At 34.9% G+C, this 25,047-nt stretch overlaps 1 protein-coding gene across 1 annotated transcript in view; it reads left to right on the forward strand.

Moving 5' to 3' along the window:
• The window catches only part of TRPM7 (transient receptor potential cation channel subfamily M member 7), a 160,359-nt gene that overhangs the window by 116,730 nt on the left and 18,582 nt on the right, over window positions 1-25,047 (forward strand). The window contains exons 23-36 of the mRNA XM_058294201.2: window positions 2,448-2,574; window positions 3,580-3,764; window positions 5,227-5,359; window positions 6,484-7,199; window positions 9,333-9,397; window positions 11,023-11,088; window positions 13,567-13,663; window positions 16,341-16,408; window positions 19,043-19,077; window positions 21,285-21,310; window positions 23,615-23,665; window positions 23,745-23,810; window positions 24,417-24,700; window positions 24,822-24,904. Of these exons, the coding sequence (XP_058150184.1) occupies window positions 2,448-2,574; window positions 3,580-3,764; window positions 5,227-5,359; window positions 6,484-7,199; window positions 9,333-9,397; window positions 11,023-11,088; window positions 13,567-13,663; window positions 16,341-16,408; window positions 19,043-19,077; window positions 21,285-21,310; window positions 23,615-23,665; window positions 23,745-23,810; window positions 24,417-24,700; window positions 24,822-24,904 (2,002 nt within the window). The remainder of the gene's footprint in view (window positions 1-2,447; window positions 2,575-3,579; window positions 3,765-5,226; window positions 5,360-6,483; window positions 7,200-9,332; window positions 9,398-11,022; window positions 11,089-13,566; window positions 13,664-16,340; window positions 16,409-19,042; window positions 19,078-21,284; window positions 21,311-23,614; window positions 23,666-23,744; window positions 23,811-24,416; window positions 24,701-24,821; window positions 24,905-25,047) is intronic.

A 25,047-nucleotide genomic window follows, 5' to 3' on the forward strand; every position in this document is an offset into this window, starting at 1 on the left:
GGACATTTAGTTGCTCACACAATAGAGATAGAATGGTCTTTGGGGTTGGGTGATTCATAGGTAAGGACCCCTGTTATTTTTATCTCATACTCTGGTCAGACAGATTTCCTTTAAGATTGTATATCTCCATCACTAACAATAGGATGAAAGTGACACCATCTTTCTGTGTTTTTTTTTTTAAGAGGGAAAAAATTCCTTTCATAGAACCCCCCATTGAACTTGTCCTTACATCTCTTTTATTCAAACTGTCTTCAGCCTTGACCATCACTGAAACAATTAAATGGTGATGGTGGATAGTGGCGGGATTACCTTGATTTGCTTAGACCAGTTGCAGTGGATTGGATATGGAGGGTTCGGTCACAGTGTTGATGACAAAGATAATTACCCTGTGTGAATTTTAAAAGATTCATAGCATATTGAGTTTCTGTCAAAATCTGTTAAAACATAAAAACTTCTTGTAACTATCAGATTCAACCAAGAGTCTGTTTTCTGTCTAAACTGAATAAATGAGATCTGTAATACAGATCATCTCCCCCACACCTACCTGTTCAACCCTTTTGCCCATTATTAACACCTTGCTTGAAAGAGGACTTTAAAAGAATATTAAGTCTGTTGCACAATTTTATTACTATGACATTTTAATACCTATATACTCTTAAGATAGTTAAAAAGGCTAGAAAGCTTGCCAGCATATATAGTGCTAAAAATTTTTAGGGGTACTCTTCTACTGCCTTCCACATCTAAGTTATAGAATCTTTATTTTTTTAGTTCTCTCTCTCTTTCCTATTCTCCTTCCCACCTTCTTTCCCCCCTCATGTGTTGCTTCCTCCCTGTGTATTGTACAGAAGATGAGGTAATGAGGTGGCCATATAGGGAGAAGACTACGCCTTATTACCAGATGGTAGTTAAAATGAGGTTTCTGGCTTATTTCATTCAACGTGATGTCTTCAAGCATAATACATGTTGTATAGCGTGTATCACAAAGTAGTTAAAATGGGAAATTGTTATGTATATGTTACTACGATAAAAACTTTAAAAAAAAATAATGAGATTTTATTAATCTGGTCAAATTTTGTGTTTAATGGCTTCCTTTTCAGTGTCATTTCCACGTCTTCATTGTCTTCTTTTCTCGTATGATGTGACCATAGTTGTATAAACGTTATAAAGCAGTGGGTGTCTTTTTTCTTTTCTTTTCTTTTCTTTTCTTTTCTTTTTTTCTTTTCACAATTTTGTTGAGATATATCCATATATATACCATACAGTCCATTCAAATTGTACATTCAGTGGGTTTTGTTATAATCACACAGTTGTGCATTTATCACCACAATCAATTTTATAACATTTTAATATAGTTTCCTCCATCCCCTTTCTCAGGTCTTTGCTTCGCCACACCTCTTTAAATAGAATGAAAATAGATATATAATATTTTTGAAGATGAAAGTATCTTACACTTCAATATGCCTATAAAACCATTTATTTTAGAGAAATAGTACAGCTATTTTGACAATTTCATTCATGTATATATTATTAAATATATACTCTAAATCTAAATGCTAAGTATACCATAAATACTCATAAAACTTGTCACTAATTCATGATCATTTAATTTTTTTTTTTTTTAGGAGGTGCCAGGGATTGAGCCCAGGACCTCACCTCATACTTGGGAAGCAGGCGCTCAACCACTGATTTACAGCCGCTTCTCATTGGCAATTGTTTTTTTCGTTTGTTTGTTTGTTTGTTTTTAGGAGGTACTGGGGATTGAACCCAAGACCTTGTACATGGGAAGCATGCGCTCAACCACTTGAGCTACATCCATTACCCATCATTTAATTTTAGTCCTTTTCCTATCTAGGTGGGTATTTCTTTATTTCTTGTAACTCTGTGGTAGGTATAACAGCTTTTCCCTTCCTTATTTGCTTTTGATTATGCTCTCCAACCATCTTTTGTGACAAAATATAAACTCAGTTATCTTTATGTTTGTAAACTTTCAGGGTTTCCTCTGGTACTACCATACTCTTGTAGTTCAGATTTTTTTTTTTTTTTTAACAGAAATGCTGGTATGTCTGAAATCCAAGAATTTTACCCTCCTTAATGTTGTACTAGCTAAATCCTGCTTTGAAGGGTAGATATAATACTAAAATGTACTTCCTTATATGGAATAGAGGGATAGAATAGATAGTAGTACCACATCTTTTACACAACCTTTCTGTATTGGAATACTTTTAGATTGGTGTTGCTACAACTGCCTGCCCTGAAGCTTTTGTTGGTATCTGTGAAACAGATTTGTAATTAATCAAAATTATTACTTTAAAGTAATAAAAACAATCATGATAAGACATAGTTACTACTTTAAAAAGTGTAAAAAAATTTAAAATAAAACATTTACCTCATTTAAAAAAATGTAGTTACTGATGAATTGCTCTATTACAATTTTTTTTTTTTCAAAGTGTGTGCAAATGATTCTACCATCAAGGAGATCTGTGGTCCTGGGACATGGTTGACTCCATTTCTTCAAGCAGTCTACCTCTTTGTACAGTATATCATTATGGTTAATCTTCTTATTGCATTTTTCAAGTAAGAATTTTATTCGTTTTTTTATTCTAATGACATCACTTATCATACAGTTCTACTTCTAATGAAGGAAATATACAGAATTTAAAATCCAAAAGTTTTTATTGAGGTTTAAATTACTAAAATTATCTTTGAAAAATTACAAAAAAGGCATGCATTTTTAAATGAAATGATTTCCAAATTAGAAGTTTTTCATTTTTTAAAAAATTTAACCTTTGTATGCAATTCATACTACGTTGCCAAAGAATACACATTCAATACAGAAAACAGAGAGGCAAATAGAAAACTCATTAATAATCCCACTTCTAATATTTGGTATACATCTATCATATTTTATGTGTATATGTTAAAGTTTTTATTTTCAAAATTTATATTCTTAATTTTAATACTGTTTTTAACTAAGCAAAATGTCATAAACATCATCCCACATTAATAAAAATGTATCTCTAATCTATTTTTAATGGCTACCTGGTATTCAAAGATATGGACCATAATTTTTCAGGCTCAATTTGATGATAATTTCAAAATTTTTTTCTTTGCTCCTAAAAATTATATTGTAGTTAAACCTTGAATGTTTAAGTATTTCTTTAGAATGTTTTCCTAAAAGTAGAATTCATATGTATAATTTTATAACTTTTTGCATTCAAGTAACAACATGGATTTGTCCCCAAATCCCTGCCATCACTGGTTATTATTTTATAATTGTTGCCAAAATGATGATACATGAAGTTATTTTTATTTGCATTTATTTGATTACTATTAAGGGTGAACTTTATGTTTCAGTCATTTATATATCATTTTGAAATCTTAAAATCAATATTTTCTGCCCATTTTTCTGGGAGGTTATGATTAAGACCCCCCAACAATATCAACCTTTTGCCTTTTAGTCTTGTCTATAGTAATGTACTTTTTTCAAGTCTTATTTAGAACAGCATGACAGTATAATATTCAGTATTTTAAAACTTTAAATATGATTCCTGTTCTTTTTTTCGTTTTTTGTTATTCAAGCAATGTATATTTACAAGTGAAGGCAATTTCGAATATTGTGTGGAAGTACCAACGTTATCATTTTATTATGGCTTATCATGAAAAACCAGTTCTGCCTCCACCACTTATCATTCTTAGCCATATAGTTTCTCTGTTTTGTTGCATATGTAAAAGAAGAAAAAAAGATAAGACTTCAGATGGGCCAAGTAAGTAGAAATATATTAAGACAAATGTTTTCCTGTCATAACTTATCAATATTGCACTAGAGTTTAGGCGTTCCTTTTACTCAGAAGACTTGGCTGATGTCATTATAAAGACTTTTGTTTAAATTAGCTGTAAAAATGGATTTAGTATTAAACTTCAGTATGGTGTTTTGCTTTGTTAAGATGGTGATATAGGGAAGCAGACTTGGCCCAATGAATAGGGCGTCTGCCTACCACATGGGAGGTCCACAGTTCAAACCCCGGGCCTCCTTGACCTGTGTAGAGCTGGCCCATGCACAGTGCTGATGCATGCAAGGAGCGCCTTGCCACGCAGGGGTGTCTCCTGCGTAGGGGAGCCCCACAAGAAAGGCGTGTGCCCCGTAAGGAGAGCCGCCCAGCATGAAAGAAAGTACAGCCTGCCCATGAATGGCGCCACACACACGGAAAGCTGACACAGCAAGATGACACAACAAAAAGAAACACAGATTCCCAGTGCTGCTGATAAGGATAGAAGCGGTCACAGAAGAACACACAGTGAACAGACATGGAGAGCAGACAACTGGGGGAGGGGTTGGGGGGAGAGGGGAGAGAAATAAAAAATAAATCTTTAAAAAAAAAAGGTGGTGATTTAAACTGTTACACTGTAGTTGTTCTGTGAACGTTTTTGGTGGTCTGTAAACCATAACGTTTTTAGTACATTCTGTTGACTGCATGACCCTGATCATTGTATCAAACTGTGTTCAAGATTTTACAATGGCTATCTGTTTTACCAAATAATGTCTTGAATTCCTGTGGGTATGTGGGGCAGGGAGGTAGAGAGAGAGAGAGATACAGAGAAGAGTTGTATTAGGAAAAGGAAATTAGAAGAGGAGGATGTACTTGAACTTGTTCTGTTTGGTTTTTTTTTAACTTTTTTTTTTTAATTCTTTTTTATTTATTTCTCTCCCCTTCCCCGCCCTCAGTTGTCTGCTCTCTGTGTCCATTCGCTGTGTGTTCTTCTGTGTCCGCTTGTATTCTTGTCAGCGGCCCTGAGAAACTCTCTTTTTCATTCTATCATCTTGCTGCGTCAGCTTTCCATGTGTGCGGCGCCACTCCTGGGCAGGCTACGCTTTTTTCACGTGGGGCGGCTCTCCTTGTGCAGGGGACACTCCTGCATGGCACAGCACTTCTTGCGTGCTTCAGCTCTACGTGTAGGCCAGCTCATCACACGGGTCAGGAGGCCCCGGGTTTGAACCCTGGACCTCCCATGTGGTAGGCGGATGCTCTGTCATTTGAGCCCAATCCACTTCTCTGAACTTGTTCTGTTCATGTCACTCTGTGAGTCATGAAAAAAAGGGCTTTATTTGTTTCGTACTTTAGAAGAACAATAGTTAAAAGAGAAAAAATTGTAGATGATGCATAGTCTTATGAACCCTGAATAATCCCTGTCTTATGAAAGTGTCTTCATTAATTTTTCTTCCCTTAGAGCTTTACTTAACAGAAGAAGATCAAAAGAAACTTCATGATTTTGAAGAACAGTGTGTTGAGATGTATTTTAATGAAAAAGATGACAAATTTCATTCTGGGAGTGAAGAGAGAATTCGTGTCACTTTTGAAAGGTTCAGAAACTCTTTGATTATAATTGATATGTCAAAATGGGTTCTATTATCTATGTCTTATGCAAAAAATTTAGTTTTTTAATAGTTTTACATTATATATTGAAAGACAATTCAGTTCTTTATTTCTCATACTTCTTACATATAAGTAATCTGTTAGTTTTTGACACTGGTTACAGAGGACAGGTGTTTATGTTCTTTGTTAATGGGAGGAGGTAAAACTGTCCTTGTTATTTTAAAGCATTTTTTTTTCCCATTGCCTTTGCTACATTCTGGAGATATATGGTATTTGTCCAGTTATAGTAATGGTAATGGTAATTCTATGTATATGTAGCTGTATATACAATTTTTGAGTTACTTTTATTTGAATAAATTAGGTTAAATAGATTGTGCAGCATAACATATTTTGTACCTGTATTAGTCAACCAGAGGGGTGCTGATGCAAAATACCAAAATTGGTTGGTTTTTATAAAGGGTATTTATTTGGGGTAGAAGCTTACAGATACCAGGCCATAAAGCACAAATTACTTCCCTCACCAAAGTCTGTTTTCATGTGTTGGAGCAAGATGTCTGCCAATGTCTGCGAGGGTTCAGGCTTCCTGGGTTCCTCTGGGCTCAGCTTCTGTTTTCTCCACAAGGTCAGCTCTAGATTATTTAGGTTAATGGGTCTATCTCTTTCCTGGGGCTCCAGCTTAAGACTTCAGCATTAAACTCCAATATCAAAACTTCAACATTAAGAATCCCCAACTCTGTCCTTTGCCATGCTTTTTTATCTGTGTCACCACCAAGAGGTGGGGACTCAGTGCCCTAATGACATGACCCAATTAAAGCCCTAATCATAACTCAGTCAGGCCCAGTTACAGATCAGATCACAAATATAAGCCAATATCTATTTTTGGAATTCATAACCATATAAAACTGCTACAGCACCCTTGCATTTCATTATGATAGGATTAGCACTGGATCCTTCTTAAACACAGGTGTGCCTTGTATAAATAAATAATCAATACCCTGTTTTATATCTTGAGTGCATGTAAAATTTCTTTTGACCATTATCAATTAAAAAAATGAATTTATGAAACACTAATTTTTAATATTTGGAAAAATAAACTTTTTTCTCCCTACAGAGTGGAACAGATGTGCATTCAGATTAAAGAAGTTGGAGATCGCGTCAACTACATAAAAAGATCCTTACACTCATTAGATTCTCAAATTGGCCATTTGCAAGATCTCTCAGCTCTGACTGTAGATACATTAAAAACACTTACTGCTCAGAAAGCATCAGAAGCTAGCAAGGTTCATAATGAAATCACAAGAGAATTGAGTATTTCCAAACATTTGGCTCAAAATCTTATTGAAGATGGTCCTATGAGACCTTCTATATGGAAAAAGCACAGTGTTGTAAATACACTTAGCTCCTCTCTTCCCCAAGGTTGTCTTGAAAGTCATAATCCTTTTTTTGGTAATATTTTTATGAAAGATGAAAAAGATCCCCAAAGTAACATATTTGGTCATGCTTTACCTTTAATACCACAAAGACAAGAATTCAGTTTTCCAGAGGCTGGTTCCTCTTGTAGTGCCTTATTCCCAAGTGCTATTTCTCCTCCAGAGCTGCGACAGAGACTACATGGGATAGAAATTCTAAAAATTTTTAGTAAAAATCAAAAACCAGGCAGTTCATCTAATAGCATACCACATCTGTCATCTCCCCCAACCAAATTTTTTGTTAGTACACCATCCCAGCCAACTTGCAAAAGCCAGTTGGAAACTGTAACCAAAGATGAAGAGATTAATTGCTCTAAAGCTGCAGAAGGAGATAATATAGAATTTGGGTCGTTCGTTGGTAAGTTTGGCAAACTGATATTTGTATGCAGTATTTACTGTACAAACAAAAATAATTAACTGATAAAAATTTTTACTTTTGTGACAAATGGACTATTTTTTTTTAAGATAGCCATGGCCTTGCTGTCTTTTTTATTTATTTATTTATTTTTAAAGATTTATTTATTTCTCTCCTCTTACCCCCCCACCCCGGTTGTCTGTTCTCTGTGTCTATTTGCTGTGTCTTCTTTGTCCGCTTCTTCTGTTGTCAGCGGCATGGAAACCTGTGTTTCTTTTTGTTGTGTCAGCTCTCCGTGTGTGCGGCACCATTCCTGGGCAGGCTGCACTTTGTTTTGTGCTGGGCGGCTCTCCTTACGGAGCACACTCCTTGCGCGTGGCGCTCCCCTGCGCGGGAAACACCCCTGCGTGGCATGGCACTCCTTGTGCACATCAGCACTGCGCATGGGCCAGCCCCACACGGGTCAAAGAGGCCCCGGGTTTGAACCGTGGACCTCCCATGTGGTAGACGGATGCCCTAACCACTGGGCCAAGTCCGCCGACATGGACTATCTTTTCATAGAATATATTTTTAAAACTTTGAAAAAGAATCAAAAGTGGGAGAAATAGATTGAATTGGGCTAGTTATATTGACACATATCTTTTTGGTGCAATTTATTACAATAACAATTATATAGAAAATTTACGTGAACTCTGTTGTTTGACTCTGAAGCTCTTATATTGAATTTGATCAACTCCTATTGGAGAAGTATAAGAGTGATTTTTAAGTGTTAGGTTCTTGGGAACAGTTGGAAGATACAGGGGAAGCTAAAATCACTGGTAAAGAACAGTACCTTACAAATAAGTAACCATATAATTTTTCATCCTAATAAGGACACTGTTGAGAAGTGAAAGGGTACGTGATTAATAATTACATTAGAACAGCATGTATAAACCAGGGTTCCCCTTGAAAAATGTATATTTATGATCTACCTACTCAGAGAAGAGAGGAGTGAGTTATTCTTATACTCTAGATAGCTTAAGTAAAATAAGAACTGAAAAAAAGTTCATTTTGGCAATGATAGTACCTTAATGAACTTGGTGAAAACTTTTATTGAGGAAGTTGATCTGAGTGAAGCCAGGTTGCAATGAAATGAAAGTATAAATGAGGACATAGCAAAAAAGGGATAACTGGGGAAATGACACTTTTAAAAGCTTGGCGGTGAAGCAAGAAGGTAGCAGAATTGTGGTTTGTATGTTTAGGTTTTTATTTTTTGTTTTTTTAAATAGTAATGGAGACTTAAGCAAATTTAAATGCTGACAGTATGCCATGTGGAGGGAAAAGTTAAAGTAGAGATGCTTCATAGAGCTAGCTATGTTCCTAATATTTGGGAGAATATGGTTTTCTAACAGTTGCATGTTAGGTTATGTATTTAACAGAGAATTCTTAGAAAATAACTTGAGTTTCAGAATAAAATTCTGTGAGCATAACCAAAATGTTCTAAGCTATGATTGAAGCAGGCCCTCTGCCTTTGCAGGTTTGAATTTTTTCAACAGATGACTTTTCTAATCTTGTCTTTAACACTTGTTCTTAAACTTCCCAGCCTGAAAATATTCCTAGTCATGGAAAATCCATACTTAGAGATTGTTCCAAGAATTTGTGAAGCCCATGTAAAATCTCCATTTAGAGCATTAATGCCAACCATACAAGTTAACTAGGTACTGATCATGCTGCTAAGCTATGTGGAGTTCACTGTGAATTTAGAGAAATGTAACACTTCTTACATAAAAATCTATCCCAACTGATTTTTTAAAAATCCATTTTAGTCTGTTAATATATTAGCACTGGGATAAATATATGATATAATGCTTTTATATTTTATTAATAAAATGACCTTTCTCTCATTTCTTTTTGAGTTTTAAACTTTATCATTTGTTAGATTCTTTTAGGAGGCCTTTGGCTTTTACCGTTACTGTAAACTGAGCTACTAATCTCTGTTAATCTCTTGGCAGATATTTTCAATATTTATCAAAAAAGCCATTTGAAAAACAATATAAATCATTTGTTTTGTAGATTTTGACCAATGGCATTATTTTTGAAAGACAAGGAAAACTAAATTTTTTTGTTGTAATCTTTTTTTTTTTTTTGCTATTAAAGGACACAGAGATAGTATGGATTCACAGAGGTTTAAAGAATCATCAAACAAGATAAGAGAAGTATCTGTAAGTAATCTTTATAATAGTACAATAGTTTACTTCAGTTTTATTTCACTATTTTGAGATTAAGTTAAAAATAGAATTAAACTTGGGGAGCAGATATAACTCGGGTTGAGCACCTGCTTCCCATGTACAAGGTGTGGATTCAATCCCTGGTACCTCCTAAAAAAAAAAAACTTTATTTTTTTTTTTGAGCAAAATTACAATCTTAGCAGAGACCAAGAGACCATGGTCAGCATGATGTTTCAGATATTTGAAGCTGTACACCATTGAGAAAAGAAGAAGAAACAATTATTCAGGAATATGAAAATATTTATCAATAACTTGGTACTTTTTATAATATCTAAAGTTAAAAATATCACCCCTTTGACCTTTGTCCTTTTAAAATTGCTCCACCCTGTATGTATATTCATTGACTAAACATTAGCTGAGCTCAGCTCTTTCCCAGGCACAAAAGTTTATTAGAATATGACCCTGGCTTTCCAGGAAGCTGCAGCATAGCAGTAATAACTGTATATATCAGTAATTGTAATATAATATGCATATAACATGCATATATAACAAGTGCTAAATAGTCAATAAATATTTGTTAGATAAGTTTGAAACTATATAGTGAATACCTGGTTCAAAAGGTGTGGTTTTTGACTGAAAAGTAATTTTTATTTCTTAACTGTTGCTTTTAAAATCACCCTTGTATTAGTTTCCTAGGGCTACTGGAACAAATGACCACAAACTGAGTGGCTTAAAACAACAGAAATTTATTCTATAGTTCTTGAGGCCGGAGATCCAAAATTAAGTTGCTGGCAGGGCCACGCTCATTCTGAAGGTTTCCTTCTGTGTTTCTTCCCAGCTTCTGATGGTTCTTGGTAATCCTTGATATTTCTTGGCTTATAGCTGTATCTTTCCAGTTTCTTCTGTCTTTATATGGCTTTTGTCCCTGTGTATCTGTGTGTCCTCTAGTCTTCTTATAAGGACATCAGTCATTGGACTTAGGGCCCACCCTAATCCATTATGACCTCATCATAATTGCATTACATTAATTACATCCTTTTTTACAAATAAGATCACATTTTGAGGTTCCAGGTAGACGTGAGTTTTGAGGGGCCACTATTTAACCCACTACAATCCATGAATATATTTTAGAGCCCTAATGGTAATAATGTAACTATAACAAGATAATTTAAGAGGACCTGGAAAAGTGTTTAAAAGCTCAATCCCTTAAAGAACTAAAGCTGGTGAAGTGGTCAAGTGAAAAATACAGTGTAGACAAGATTATTCCTAAAGCTAAAGCCAAGGAAAGGATGACATAAGAGTATTTTTATGAATGAGTCTTCCTCATGTGATCCATAGTTTACTGTCAAAGCATATTACCTATGTATAAAAAGTAGATTCAAGTGTATTTTGATGATTTAAATAATAACATTTGTATTTTTTACAGTCTGCTTAAAGTACTGTACTACATTAAATAACTAATGTCTACTAATTAGATATTATTAACTTGGAATTTCAATTGATGATCATAGACAAATTGAGATGTCAAAGTTTCATGATGTTTTGGGTTTTTGTTTTTTTTTTTCCATATTTGCCTTTGCATTTGTTAAGTAATTGCATGATTTTCTTACCTCAAATAGGAACAGCAGAGTGATGTAAGAAACACGATTTTGGAGGATAGAGAAGAGGAGATGCCTAAATATCAGGTAAAGTCTCTTTTAGTACAAGAATCTGAAAGTCAGCTTAAAATATACATATTCATTTAGATTGAGAAACTAGGTATAAGTCTAATCAACCTATCATAAGACTACATTTCCAACAGTATTTCTAACCATTTTAATTCTGTGACATACTTATACAGATCTGAATTTTTCTTATATATCATGACTTAGAGGGAAGGAAAGAGCAGAATAAATGGGTAGGGTGCATTTAGGTTGCCATGGCTGAAACTTGATGAAAAGAGAAAGAAAGAAGAAAAGAATAAGAAAATGTGATAGGAAGTAGAAAGAATGGACAAATCTCTACCAAAGTTGATTTTATAATTACTATAATATGTAACATGGTATGTCTGCATTCCATATAGAATTTCTTTCTTTTAAGTTTTAACTGAAGTAGATTTTACAGGTAAATGAAGTGTTTTGTATACCTCCATAAATATTAATAAAGCTACTTATAATTTACAATTATTTAAGCTTAATAAAACATACCAATCATTTTCTTTTTCCTGTAGACAAATATCCTTTTATTAAAAAGCTAGACCCAGTATATTTTTGCTTAATTAAGCAGTACAGTTGTGTCAGTGTAAGAGTGCTCAATGCGTCCTATTTTAATCATTTCTTGTAGTATAATTAGCTCTTAGAGTGGAATGTGCATTATAGTGGGTAGTATATTTGTTCACTTTTTTTAGTGAAGGTAATTTTTAAATATTTTAATTTTGTAGTTGGATACTTGGAGTCCTAAAATTATTAATAAAACGTACTAATATAGTTATTAGTATCCGAAATGATGTTTGACCCCAGGTTTGTCTAAATCCAGACCTGTACACTTAAATGACCTTAAAGACCTGTAGTCTTGTACTTACATATATTTATTTAGGGAGGAGACATACTTATTTAGAAGAGTAAAAGTATTTCCTTGGGGAGCGGATGTAATTCAAGTGGTTGAGTGCCTGCTTCCCATGTATGAGGTCCTGGGTTTGATCCCCTGTACCTCCTGAAAGCCAAACAAATGGAAAAACCAACTCTCAGTGGGGAGCAGATGTTGTTCACTGATTGAACACCTGCTTTCCAAGTAGGAGGTCCTGGGTTCAATCCCCAGTGCCTCCTAAATATATATATATATATATATATATATATATATTTCCAATTGAATTGTTCATGGAATGCTTCATAAGGAAAGTAGGATTTGAACAAAGCCATAGAAGGATAGGTAGGCAGTTTCATGGCTAAAAGAGTATTTTTAGGTGGGAATAACATAAAAAACACTGAGGCAGAAATAGAGCAAATATAGAACACAGTAAAGCAATTGATAGTTTGACTAGCGACAAATAGGTTCATTATATATGGAGCTTGCGTTTTGACTAGAAGGGGGTCTGGTGTTATGACAGGCTAAACTGTTGAACAAATAGAAATCCAAAATGCTAAGACTCTTCTCTAACTTAACACTTAAGATCTGGGTGTTTTATGGAATGAAATTAATCTGAATGTTAAAAACTCAAAGGATGATTAAATTGGTGGAGAACATGAGATAGAGAAGGTTTGGAATAACCTTTGCGTGAGGTTGTTAACTAAGAAATTAAGGGAAAATCAAGAACAGGATTTATCAGCCTCCAAGTGTCAAATATCATGAAATTTTACTAGGTATATCAGCACTTAGATTTTATTCAGGAATTCTAAATGTATAAGCAATAGAAAATAGTAAGGGAGTGCTGGCCCATGCAGGAGTGGCCTGCATGAATTGCTGGTCCACATGAATTGCTGGTCCACGCAGACAGCTGGCATGCGAAAATGACGCAACAAAAAGAGACACAGAGAAGAGACAATAAGAGACACAGTAGACCAGGGAGCTGAGGTGGTGCAAGAGATTGAGTGCCTTTCTCCCACTCCAAAAAGTTCCCGGTGCTGCCTAAAGGGAAGGCAGCAGAAACAGAAGAACACAGAGCGAATGGACCCAGAAAGCAGACCACGAGCACAAAAAGCAATGGGGGGAGGGGGGAATAAATAAATAAATATTTTTTAAAAATTTAAATAGAAATGTGTAAAACTTAGAAAAGCCAAAGCAAATGTGAAATACAGAATTGCAACAAATTCGACATATGAGTGATTAGATATCTGTTATGCATATCAATAAGAAAGCTACTAAGACCCCCCCCCAACCAACCCCCAAATTGCTGTGTATGTGTGTGTTTTTACTATTACTACTATGTCAAAAACCAAACCTGGAAAGGAATACACAGATAGTGTTAGTGTAAGATTGTTGCTGCTTTTAGTAGGGTGTTTTGATGGAGTTTTTGAGATTGTCATTGAAGAGAATAACCATAATCTGTAATATGTTCCTTGGTATCCAGGTAGAATAAAGCAATACTGAAGTAAATGACCAAGGGACCTTTTTATATCGCTACTTAGCACAGTGATTGAAAATTCAGTTGAATTGTTTTAAAATTATGTGTATGTGTGATAATGCAGAGTGATAATCCTCCTGAAAACACTTTGAAAGAAGTGAATTCTCATGCTGGATTTACTGAGTGTTACAAAACTTCCATTCCTCTTCATTCAGAACAAGGTAAGTGTTTTGACTACATGAATTATTTAGCAAACATACTCATTTGAGCTTTAAGTTTCAAATGCCTGAGCAAAGTCCAGGAGTCAGAAGATGAAGATTCTGGTCTGTCATTGCTAATCTAATCTTAAATAATTGACACTCAGTCATAGCATCCAAATATATATATATATATTTTTTTTTTTCTTTACAAGTTGTTTGCTCCATTAAGATAAAGTATTGAAGACTTGTTTTTTACAGATCTGTTGATTTTAGCTTTTACAAAAGAATCTTTAGTGTTTTATTCCGTAATCATTTATTCAACATATTTTTATAGCTTAACTTTTAACAAATAATATTTATTCAGTTCAAAATTTATATAGAGTTTAAAACATCTCTCTCTCATTCTATCCTTACCTGTTTATTTCCCATCCCTCTAACCCTACATGTAACTTCTATTATTTTTGTTTGCCCTTTCAGAGCTACATTTTGCATATACAATCATATATTACTATATAGTCTTTTCTATCTTTCATCTTTTACACTAAAGGTAGCATACCATACGTGTTGTTTTGCACCTTTATTTTTTCTAACAGTGCATCTTGAGGATATTTCCATATTTTGCTTTTTTTTATCAGTCACTTATATAGACACATAATTGAAAAGTTGCATAATTATAAAGGTACTTTAAGAAAATCAGTACTACTTTGTTCCCCTCACCATCATCTCTCTTTCACTCTTCAATATATTGAATTCAGCCATATGATGACTACCTTGGAGTTATTCCAGGGTTGAAAGTTGGCTTAACATTCAAAAAAGCAGTGTTAGTATTACTGTAGTTGATGAAAGTAACAGATTAAAAGAAAAAAATCATATGATCATTTCAGTAGTTGTTTTAAAAAGAATTTGATAAAATTCATATCTACTCATTCAGACTCTTAACAAAGTATCAGTTAAATGGAGATTCCTTTATCTGATAAGGATACAAAAAGTTATCACAAACAACATACCTCGTAATAGTGAAAGCCCAAGATGGGCAACAAGACCAGGATTCTGGCTGTTATCAATTCTATTTAACATTCTATCAAGAGCAATAAGGCAAGAAAAAAGAAATGTAGAGAGAGGTGAAAGAAATAAACTTTTTCATATAGCATGAATGTTATTTCTAAAGTAATATACATATACTGCTACATCTTCATTTGTCAGTTTTAGGTAGTATCTATTAACTTCCCACTAAAGAAAGCAAAGATTGAGCTCTTTCCTGTTCTCTGTTCCCAGAAAGCACAAACACACTTTGCCCTTTTCTACCAATATAGATTCATCATAATTTTGGTTAGGTCAACACTAGATTTTCTGCTATTTGGCTAAGTTTCTTTAGTACATTCAGATAAATCATGTATTCTGTCAGTCTTAGAATCTTGAAGAAGTTTTGCTCAGAGCCTTCTTATATACCTTAATTTGTTCTTTTTGCCCTGTACATATGGATTGCAACTTTAGATCTGAGATTTTGCTTCACTATCCATTCTGACATTTTTCCTTTATTATGCCATAAATTTGTAAGTTCTCTTTAAATTAATTTTTAGCATACTGAATTTTTTTCCCCTTGGAAATAGGCAGGCTTTATTTGCAAGTTCATTTAAAATAAACAAGATTTGACAGAGGTGTGGCATCTTAATCTTGGGCTGGGGGAAAACAGACAATTCTTTTTTGCCATTTGTGGAAAATGATGTATGTACAAGATTATTCATTGCAACATTGTTTATTATAGCAAGAGATTGGAAACAGACCAAATGCCCGTCAATAGGAATTTAGATAAATTACCGTATAGCCATAATATAATTCAGTGTAGCATCAAAAAAGAATTAAGTCTTCTGTGAACTGACATGGAAAGGTCTCCAAGCTTAAAGTTAAAAAAAAATCCTAACAGGATACATAATACTATATAGTATGCTGTCGTTTATGTTTCAAAAAAAAAAAAAAGGAATACACACACTTGCTTCTGTTTTCTTTGTACATGAAATATCTCTGGAAGGATACAGTAGAAACTAATTACCTTGACTGCCCCTAATAAGTGTGATACAGGAATAGGAATGAGAGAAACTTTTCACTTCCTTCTCAGTCTTACTGCCTTTTCACAAAAATAAACAGAATTATATAATGGTCCTGTAAGAGACTCCATGGGTATTACATTCAGCAGTGCTGGTGTCTTAGTTTTTCAAGGCTCCTATAACAAAGTACCACAAAGCATTTGGCTTAAAACAGGAATTTGTGGTCTCACAGTTGTAGAAGTTAGAAGTCCAAAATCAAGGTGGTGCTTGCTTTCTCTGAAGCCTGTAGGGAAGAATCTGTTCCATGCCTCCTTAAAGTGGTGGCTTGCAGAAATCCATGACATCCTCCCCTATATCTCTTCCCTTTTTATAAGGACTCCAGTCCTATTGGATTATGGGCCAACCCTATGCCAGTATGATATCATTTTAACTCATTCCTCTGAAAATACGTTATTTCCAAATAATATATTCTGAGGTACCAGAGATTAGGACAACATTATTTCTTTTTTTTTTGTGGGGGGATACTGTTTACCCATAACATCCAGGGAGAGGCAAGTTGTTTTAAAGGTAGTACTATGCTTGGAAACATTTTGTGTTTGGTTATTTAGTATTAAAAAAAATTAGCCGTGTAACCTTTTTTCTCCTTATTGTAGAAATCAGTAGTAGAAGGCCATCTACAGAAGAAACTCATGAAGTGGATTCCAAAGCAGCTTTATTACCGGTTTGTACATTTCAATTAAATGCACCTTTTAAAGTAAATTTTTATTAGAGAAGAGCTAAAAGGTGGTGGTAATTTATTTAAGATTATGTTAAGCTTTCAGAAAAAAATTTATCTTTAGAAACTGACTTCAGTGCATAGTAGTAATTATTGTGATGAATAGTCAGGAATTTTTAAAGAAAAAATTGCGCATAAAGAGGCAGGAGGGAAGCAAATGCGGCCCAACCAATTGGGTGCCTGCCTACCACATGGGAGGTCCTGGGTTCAGGTCTCAGGGCCTCCTAAAGAAGTTGAGCAGATGCTGCACCCACTGCAATGAGCTAGATGCCACAAGCCAGCAGACACCGCAGCCTGCAGGGAGTGGATATGGCTTAGCCTGTTGGGCACTCGCCTCCCACGTGGGAGGTCCTAGGTTCTGTTCCCATTGCCTCCTGAAGAAGGCGAGCAAACAGTGAGCAGACAGATGAGAGAACCATCTGGGGGCGATGGGGATTAAAAATAATAAAGTAAATAATTAAATCTTAAGAGAGATAGGAATCTCTTTTTGTTTGAATTCAAACGAATTACGTGAGCTTGTTTCCAGCCAACTGAGTTAATTTTTGTTTTACAAACACCCCTTAAAAGCACACATTGGCAACCAAGGCAAGTAGTTATGGAAAAAGCAGAAAAAATGATCACTTAGAATCAGTTATAAACTAGTGTCCATAATTGTGATCCTGAATCATCAAGAAATATTAACTTATATTCAAAATAGTCTTTTCTCCTGTAAAGAGATAGATTAATGTTGTTAAAAATCATGTTAGAAAATACCTATTTCAATGGGTAAAGAAGGTTAGTGAATATAGAGTTTCACAGTTAAATATACTTTGTGGAGGGACCTACCCTGAACCTACGCTGCACAATATTGCCGCAGATAAAGCCCCATTGAAGATGATCTTCCAATATCAAATTACAAAACTTGGAATCACTTTACACAAAGAGAATTAAACCTTTAATAAGAAAGTAAAATTATTGTTCACAGATTATAAAATAAGTATGGTTAAAGTGACATAAAAGAATTTGAAACACGAGAAAAGGAAAAGATAATATTCGGAAAGCCTGGAAACTTAAAATATCTAGACACACAAAAATAAAAATTTAGTGGGATTTAAATAATAGATCAGTGGAAACGGATGTGGTTTAAGCGATTGGGCTCCCATCTACCTTCTGGGAGGTCCAGGATTCAATTCCTGGGGCCTCCTGGTTTCGAAAGGCAAGCTCGCCCACATGGAGTGCTGGCCTGTCGGAATGTTGGCCCACACAGGAGTGCTGACCCATGTGGAGAGCTAGCATAGCAAGATGATGCAACAAAAAGAGACACAGAGGAGAAACAGTAAGAAATGCAGCAGACCAGGGAGCTGAGGTGGTGCAAGAGATTGGCCAACTCTCTCCCACTCTAGAAGGTCCCAGGTTCCCAGGATCAGTTCCCGGTGCCACCTAATGAGAAGACAGGCAGGGAAGTGGACTCAGCGCAATGGATAGGGAGTCCGTCTACCACATGGGAGGTCCACTGTTCAAACCCCGGGCCTCCTTGACCCATGTGGAGCTGGCCCATGCACAGTGCTGCCGCATGCGCAAGGAGTGCCATGCCACACAGGGGTGTCCCCTGCGTAAGGGAGTCCCACATGCAAGGAGTGTGCCCCATAAGGAGAGCCGCCCAGCACAAAAGAAAGTACAACCTGCCCAGGAATGGCGCCACACACATGGAGAGCTGACATAGCAAGATGACGCAACAAAAAGAGACACAGATTCCCGTGCTGCTGACAACAACAGAAGTGGACAAAAGAACATGCAGGGAATGAACACAGAGAACAGACAACTGGGGCAGGGGAAGGGGAGAGAAATAAATCTTTAAAAAGAGAGAGAGAGAGAGAGAGAGAAGACAGGCAGACACAGAAGAACACAGAGCAGACAGCCAGTGCAAAACAACGACTGGTGGGGGGGGGGGCGGCTGAGGGGGAGAGAAATAAATCTTTTTAAATAAATAATAAATTAGACTTCAGCACAGTTGAAGAGAGAATTAGTAAACTGCACCAGAATGAAACACAGAACTCTAAGTAGATGGAAAGTGCTAATTGGCCTTGAGAGGGTAGAAAGAATTAAAGAGATTACAAATGACTTAAATTTTCCAAATTGATGAAATATGTAAAAATTCAAATTTAGAAGCATGAGTTCTAAACAGAAGTAAAATAAATCCCTACTTAGAAACATGATGAAACTATGGAATAAAAAGCATCCATACCTGCACACAAGCAAAAAAAAGGCTGCACGATAAATATGCCAAACTATTTGTGACTATCTGAATGATTTTAATTTTTACACTTGGATTTGTTTTTCTTTTAGTAAAGGGACATGTATTTTTAGAATCGTAGCAACAAGTGTCTTTTTCAAGAGAATGAAATTGTCATAAGAATAGTTAAAATTTTTTAAGTGCTGACACATGACTAAAAAGGCTATTGTATTAGTTCAATTATGTGATACAGATTTCATATTAGTTTTTCAGCCCTTCATTTCTTAAAACATACAGGAAACAAAATAAGATGAAACAATCTAGAGATTTTTTTCTTCAAGTTTTTGTTTGTTTGTTTTTGACTAAAGGATTGGTTACAAGATAGACCATCAAGCAGACAAATGTAAGTAAGCTTTTCTTGTTAACCTCAAAAGTGTCATAGTTTTTGAAAGTTTTTTGTTGTTGTTTTTTGGTTTTTGCTTTCTGTGTCATCTTTTTACTGCTCCTTTATCTGTGTATGTGTGTGTGTGGTAACATATAACATAAAATTGACTGTTTTAACCATTTTGTTCGCTTTTCTTGGGTGATAATTATCCAGCATCTCCTGTCTTTACATAGAAGAAATTGGGGGAAATAATTTATTATGAGTTAATATTTAAATAATATTTATTTTCTATATCTATATTATATTATAACCATATAATTATAGCTGTTAAAATCTTCCTTGTATTTCTGCAATATGGTTTTATTATTTATTCCTGTTTTCAATTTACTTTATTCAAGAACAATTTGTTCAAAGACCTTTTTGAGACTTTAGTTTCACTCTTAATTTCCTTGCTCACCATTCTAATTAACAAATCTTCCACCTGCTTTTGGAAGGCACTTTGATGCTTAGAGAATTGATACGCCGTATACATTAGAAGGTCTACATCCAGGGAGATCCACTAGAAAGCTAATGTTGTAATTCAGGATCAAAAGTAGAAACAAAAGGCAATTCTGGCAGGTAAATTGTTCCTGGAAAGTAAAAACATTTAATGTCAGATTAGACACGGTATAAAGAAGAATCCAAGATTCTGTCTTTCCAACCAGGGAGTTAGTATTTTAGGATGCTGAAGGACATTTTAAAAAAAAATGTCAGGGAGCAGATGTGATTTCCACAATGGGAGATTCTGGTTCCCGTCCCAGTACCTCCTAAAAACAAACACAAGCCAACAAACAGAAAAGCCGACTTAGGGGCTCAGTGGATGAGCACCAGCATCCCACATATGAGGTCCACGTTCAATCCCTGACACCTCAAAAAAGAGTCTCCTAGTTTTGACACTTACTTAACCCTGGAACCATAGTTGAATTAATCTCTGATGTGGACTACATGAAAGAAACTATTAAATTATTATATATTTCACAGTTTCTCCCCTTTCGTATATCAGAAATGGATGTGAATTTACACAGAAGAAAATAATTTCATGCCAGGTGCCACGTGGAATAAGCAGTTCAAATTATTTGGATATACTGGTCCTTAATGGCATTTGGAAGACTTACCTGTAGTCAGACTACTTAAGATTATAATATCTTATCTAACCTAATGAAGAATGTAAATAAAGAATAGGTATTTGAAGTTGATGTTAATTCAGATGTCTAACAAAGGAACATTCTGCAGCAAATGCTGACCCATGGAAGTACCAGAAAGGTGGGACTGTACAACACTTTTTGGATTCTGAGAAAAGAGTGGTTTATCAGCAGTAGGCAAAGAATTGTACTAGTGTAAAAAAAACATTTCCTCTAAGAAAATGTTCCTGATATTGAAAATCATTGAGAACAGCTGGAGTCAGATAGAATGTAAAAGAAGGAAAGGAACTTTAAAAGTCCTCTGCTCCGGTGGATGTGCTGCAATGATGGAAGAGGTTGATGTGAGAGGGGTGGGGTGGGTGGGGTGGGGGTATATGGGGACCTCATATTTTTAAATGTAACATTTAAAAGAAAATAAAGAAGGAAAAAAAAATCCTCCGCTCCAGACCTCTTAAGAGCCCTGAGCAAGGCCACATAGCTATATAATGGGAGATCTAAGCCTCTAACACATTTTTCTTGATTACCATTCCATTCTCCCCTCCATTATACCCATTTCTACACTGGTATAGTATAGAAGCTTTGAGAAAACTTTTTTTTAACATTGGAAATTGCATTTTCCAAAATGAGGTCTATTTGCTATTCTCTCAATTCATATCCATCAATTCTGTTACAGTAGTCATTTTAAGACATCATTATAGTATGGAAGGGATCTCCATAAATAAAGTAGTCATGGAACATTTTACTCTATTAGCATTGAGTCTTCAGTTTGTCACCAAAGTGCTAAAGGTATTTCTGTAGGTGTATCTTAGAGATAGAAGTTGTTGATTAGATATATATATATATATGGGTATCAATATTCTGTGTAAGGACTTGGGTCTGGCTTAAGGGAAATGGCAATATTCAAACACGGGTGAATCTCAGAATTCCTTTAATAATGTTACATTAGGTAGTCTTCATAATGTCCTAAAATCAGAATTATGGTTGATTAATAGCCAAAACTAAAATTGTGGCACAACTTAATTTTATTTTTTGATGATTTTTTAGGCCATCTGAAGAAGGAACCTTAAATGGTGAGTCCTTGCGGTAGATTTAACATGAAAAATTGAAAATTATAAATGAGCTATGATAGCAAATACTATCACATTCTTCTATGTAGGAGATTTTAGAAATAATGTTTAAAAAGGCCACAATAATGGAAAGTTCTTCCCCTCAGATGGTTTCTCTTTAATTAGAGGTTTCATGAACACATGAACTCATGTGAATGATGATCTTTTTGTCACCCTCCTTTTTATCCACAGTTCCAGTCTGCTGCTTCTGTTATGTTCCCTGTTTTAGTGAATGACACTCTTTTCAGGTAGCTAGGTAAAACCTGAGAGTTGAACACCTTGCCTTTTCATATAAGTCCTGTTGCATTTTCCTCTTAAATATCTCTAAAATCCTATCCTTCACTGTACATCCACTGCTGCTTTTAGTTCAAATATTTTTTATCCTTTTTATTGAAATACATAACATACATGCAGAGAATTGTCTAACTCATGAGCCTATACCTCAGTGAATTCTCACAAAGTGAACATATATACCCAGAGCCAAGATCATAAAATGACAGTATTACCAATATCCCAGCTCCTTTCTGTACCCTTCTTGTTATAAACTGCCCCTAACACAGTAGACTAGTGCTTGTTTTTATACCTTATATGAGTGAAATAATATATTATTTATGTATTCCAGTATTTGATAGACATTTCAGTAGCTGCCAGTGACTGGCTATTCCTAATAGTCTTGTTATGGACATTCTTGTACATGTTATTTGATAAACATATGTATTTATTTTCTCTTGGGTATATACTTAGAAATGGAATTGCTGGATTGCAGGATTTGCATGTGTTCATCTTTAGTAGTTACTGCCAAGTTGGTTTTCAGAGTGGTTGTGCCAGTTTGGGCTATCTTCCTTAAGTTTTACTTCTAAGTCTAATATTCTACCACCATCATATTCCTAACATATTTGATCATGTCATTCTTCTGCTTTACATTTTCCCATTGCTATTGGATAAAATCCAGTTTCCTTTCTTAGCATGAAATGTTAGGCTCTTAACAATTTGTTGTTCCTTTTTTCTGGAGTCCCACCTTCTAATAATTTGCTTATACTCTTGCTCACTAATTTTTAACCTTGGCTATCTGAATTGTATGATGATACATACCTACAGAATTAGAAAATTTTAGGGTGTAACATGTTCAAAAAGGTCCACAGGTGAATATAATGTATATTTCATATTAAAGTACTATTTGTATTAAAAACACTAGAAGCAGATGTGACTCAAGTGGTTGAGTGCCTGCTTCCCACACAGGAGGTCCCAGATTTGGTCCTGGTTCCTCCTGGAAAAAAAAAAAAAGAAAGAAAAAACCAACTCAGGGGAGCCACTGTAGCTCAGTGGTTGAGCACCGGCTTCCCACATAAAAGGTCCCAAGAACCCCTGTACCTCAAAGACAAAGTAACAAAAAACCTGTCCTATCCATATTAAAGTACTTGCAGTTTTCCAAGTGTGGCATGCACTTTAACACTTCCATACCTTAGTAAATGTTGCCTGAAATACATCAATAACTTCCAAACTACTCTTTTTCTCCTTTTCCTCTGAGACAGCCTTCAACCTCTCTTATATCAGGAGACATTAGGTACCCCTCCTCTATAGTCCTGTAGTGTGTATGTTTGTGTTTTTGTGTGTATACACATATATATTTGTGATTATCACAGTTAAAACTGTTGACTGGCTTTTTTCTGCCAGATGATAATTTCCATTTATTTGTATTCTAGAAACTTGGCACATAGCAGGTTTGATTTATTTTCTGTCTTTTTCTTCTTTCTACAATTAAAAGTAAAGTCCCCAAACATAATTCAGTGATGGGCAGAGGTCCATTTTGTGTTTCACACTCCAGAAGGTCATCTTCCCATGGTAGGCCTACTCACTCTAGGCCTGTAATGAATTCTGTGGACCTGCTAAAATGTTTACATGGCCACAGGCCCCAGCATTTAAAGGTTAGAAACTACAAAAGTTTTCTTTTTTTTTTCCTACTTGGGGGTTAGGGAGAACTATGCTAAGAATACAATTTAGGAGTTAGGAGAACAGGAAACATCATTGTGCTTCAGTTGTTTGCACAGTGACCACTAATATGACAGAGTAATATAGCACATAATGGCCATATTTTATTTTTCCTTTTTTTTTTTTTTTTTTTGAGGAGAGTCTACTTTAAGGATTATTATGAAAATAAGACGATTATATGGCAAAGCCTGATCAAAATTTATGGTGCACTGTACTTTCAAATGTCTTTTTTTCTTTCTTTCTTTCTTTTTTCTTTTTCTCTTTTTTTTGCCATTTTAGGTCTTGCATCTCCATTTAAGCCAGCAATGGATACAAATTACTATTATTCAGGTCGGTAATATTTAAAACAAACTTTAGTAATATTTTCAACTTTTGGGTGTTTCACTATTTCTCTTGCATTTTTATACAGCTGTGGAAAGAAATAACTTGATGAGGTTATCACAAAGCATTCCATTCACACCTGTGCCTCCTAGAGGTAAATAAAAGGGGGTGTGCGGGGATAAACCCTTTACTAGTTTTTTTAGCTATGGCATAGAATATGGGTTGGGAAAGAAAGAAGAGGAATCACATTATAAGAAGTGTCAATTTCTTATAAATTCTTCGGTATAATGAAGTTTTAAATATTACATGGGTCTAATATTCAGAAATAGAAGGAATCATCATAAGTACTGAATTCCTTTATTTTTGGGATATCTAGAAACAGCGGTGTATTCTATTTTAGGAAAGCTTTTGATCCTTTGTCTAGTAAGGAAAGCTGGTAAATTAATATCACAGAGTCTGTGAAACAAATAGCTCAAACCTCCTTTTTGAAAGTTTTACTTGACAAGTATTTAGAATTTTAAAAATGCATATTGCTGATCATTACTAAATACACGTCAGTTCAGAGATATTATGGAAATAGTCTTGATATATTCATAGGAAATAGATTCCTAGCATTCATTGCTCATAGATTACTTTTTATAAAATTAGAATTTCTATTCCTTACTTAATCCTAACCAGGGATACCTGCCAATTTTTATTCTAATTTGTCATTTTTATAGAGGCATAATTTAAGTTTAAAATGTGTCCATTTATGTTGCAGGTGAGCCTGTCACAGTGTATCGCTTGGAAGAGAGTTCCCCCAACATACTGAATAATAGCATGTCTTCTTGGTCACAGCTAGGCCTTTGTGCCAAAATAGAGTTTTTAAGTAAAGAGGAGATGGGAGGAGGTTTACGAAGGGCTGTCAAAGTACAGTGTACCTGGTCTGAACATGATATCCTCAAATCAGGGCATCTTTATATCATCAAATCTTTTCTTCCTGAGGTGGTTAACACATGGTCAGGTATTTATAAAGAAGATACAGTTCTGCATCTCTGTCTCAGAGTAAGTACCAGAAATATAAAAAGTGAAACAGAATTTGAACTTTATATTTTCACTTCTAGTATGATAAACTCAATAAAATCTAATTTAAATACTGAACACAGTTTTATTGCCCCTTTTGTAGGAAATTCAGCAACAGAGAGCAGCACAAAAGCTCACATTTGCCTTCAACCAAATGAAACCTAAATCCATACCATATTCTCCAAGGTAAATCTGTAAATTTTTCTATAATCTTGTAGTATTCTATGGACAGCATTCTTTTTTGACCTTCATGATTGATGCTGAAAATTTAATTGCTTACCCATTTTACAGATCAATGAGAATTTTATTAACAAAACTTCTAGTAATAT

This window comes from Dasypus novemcinctus, chromosome 3, assembly GCF_030445035.2.
Source record: "Dasypus novemcinctus isolate mDasNov1 chromosome 3, mDasNov1.1.hap2, whole genome shotgun sequence".
NCBI lineage: Eukaryota > Metazoa > Chordata > Mammalia > Cingulata > Dasypodidae > Dasypus > Dasypus novemcinctus.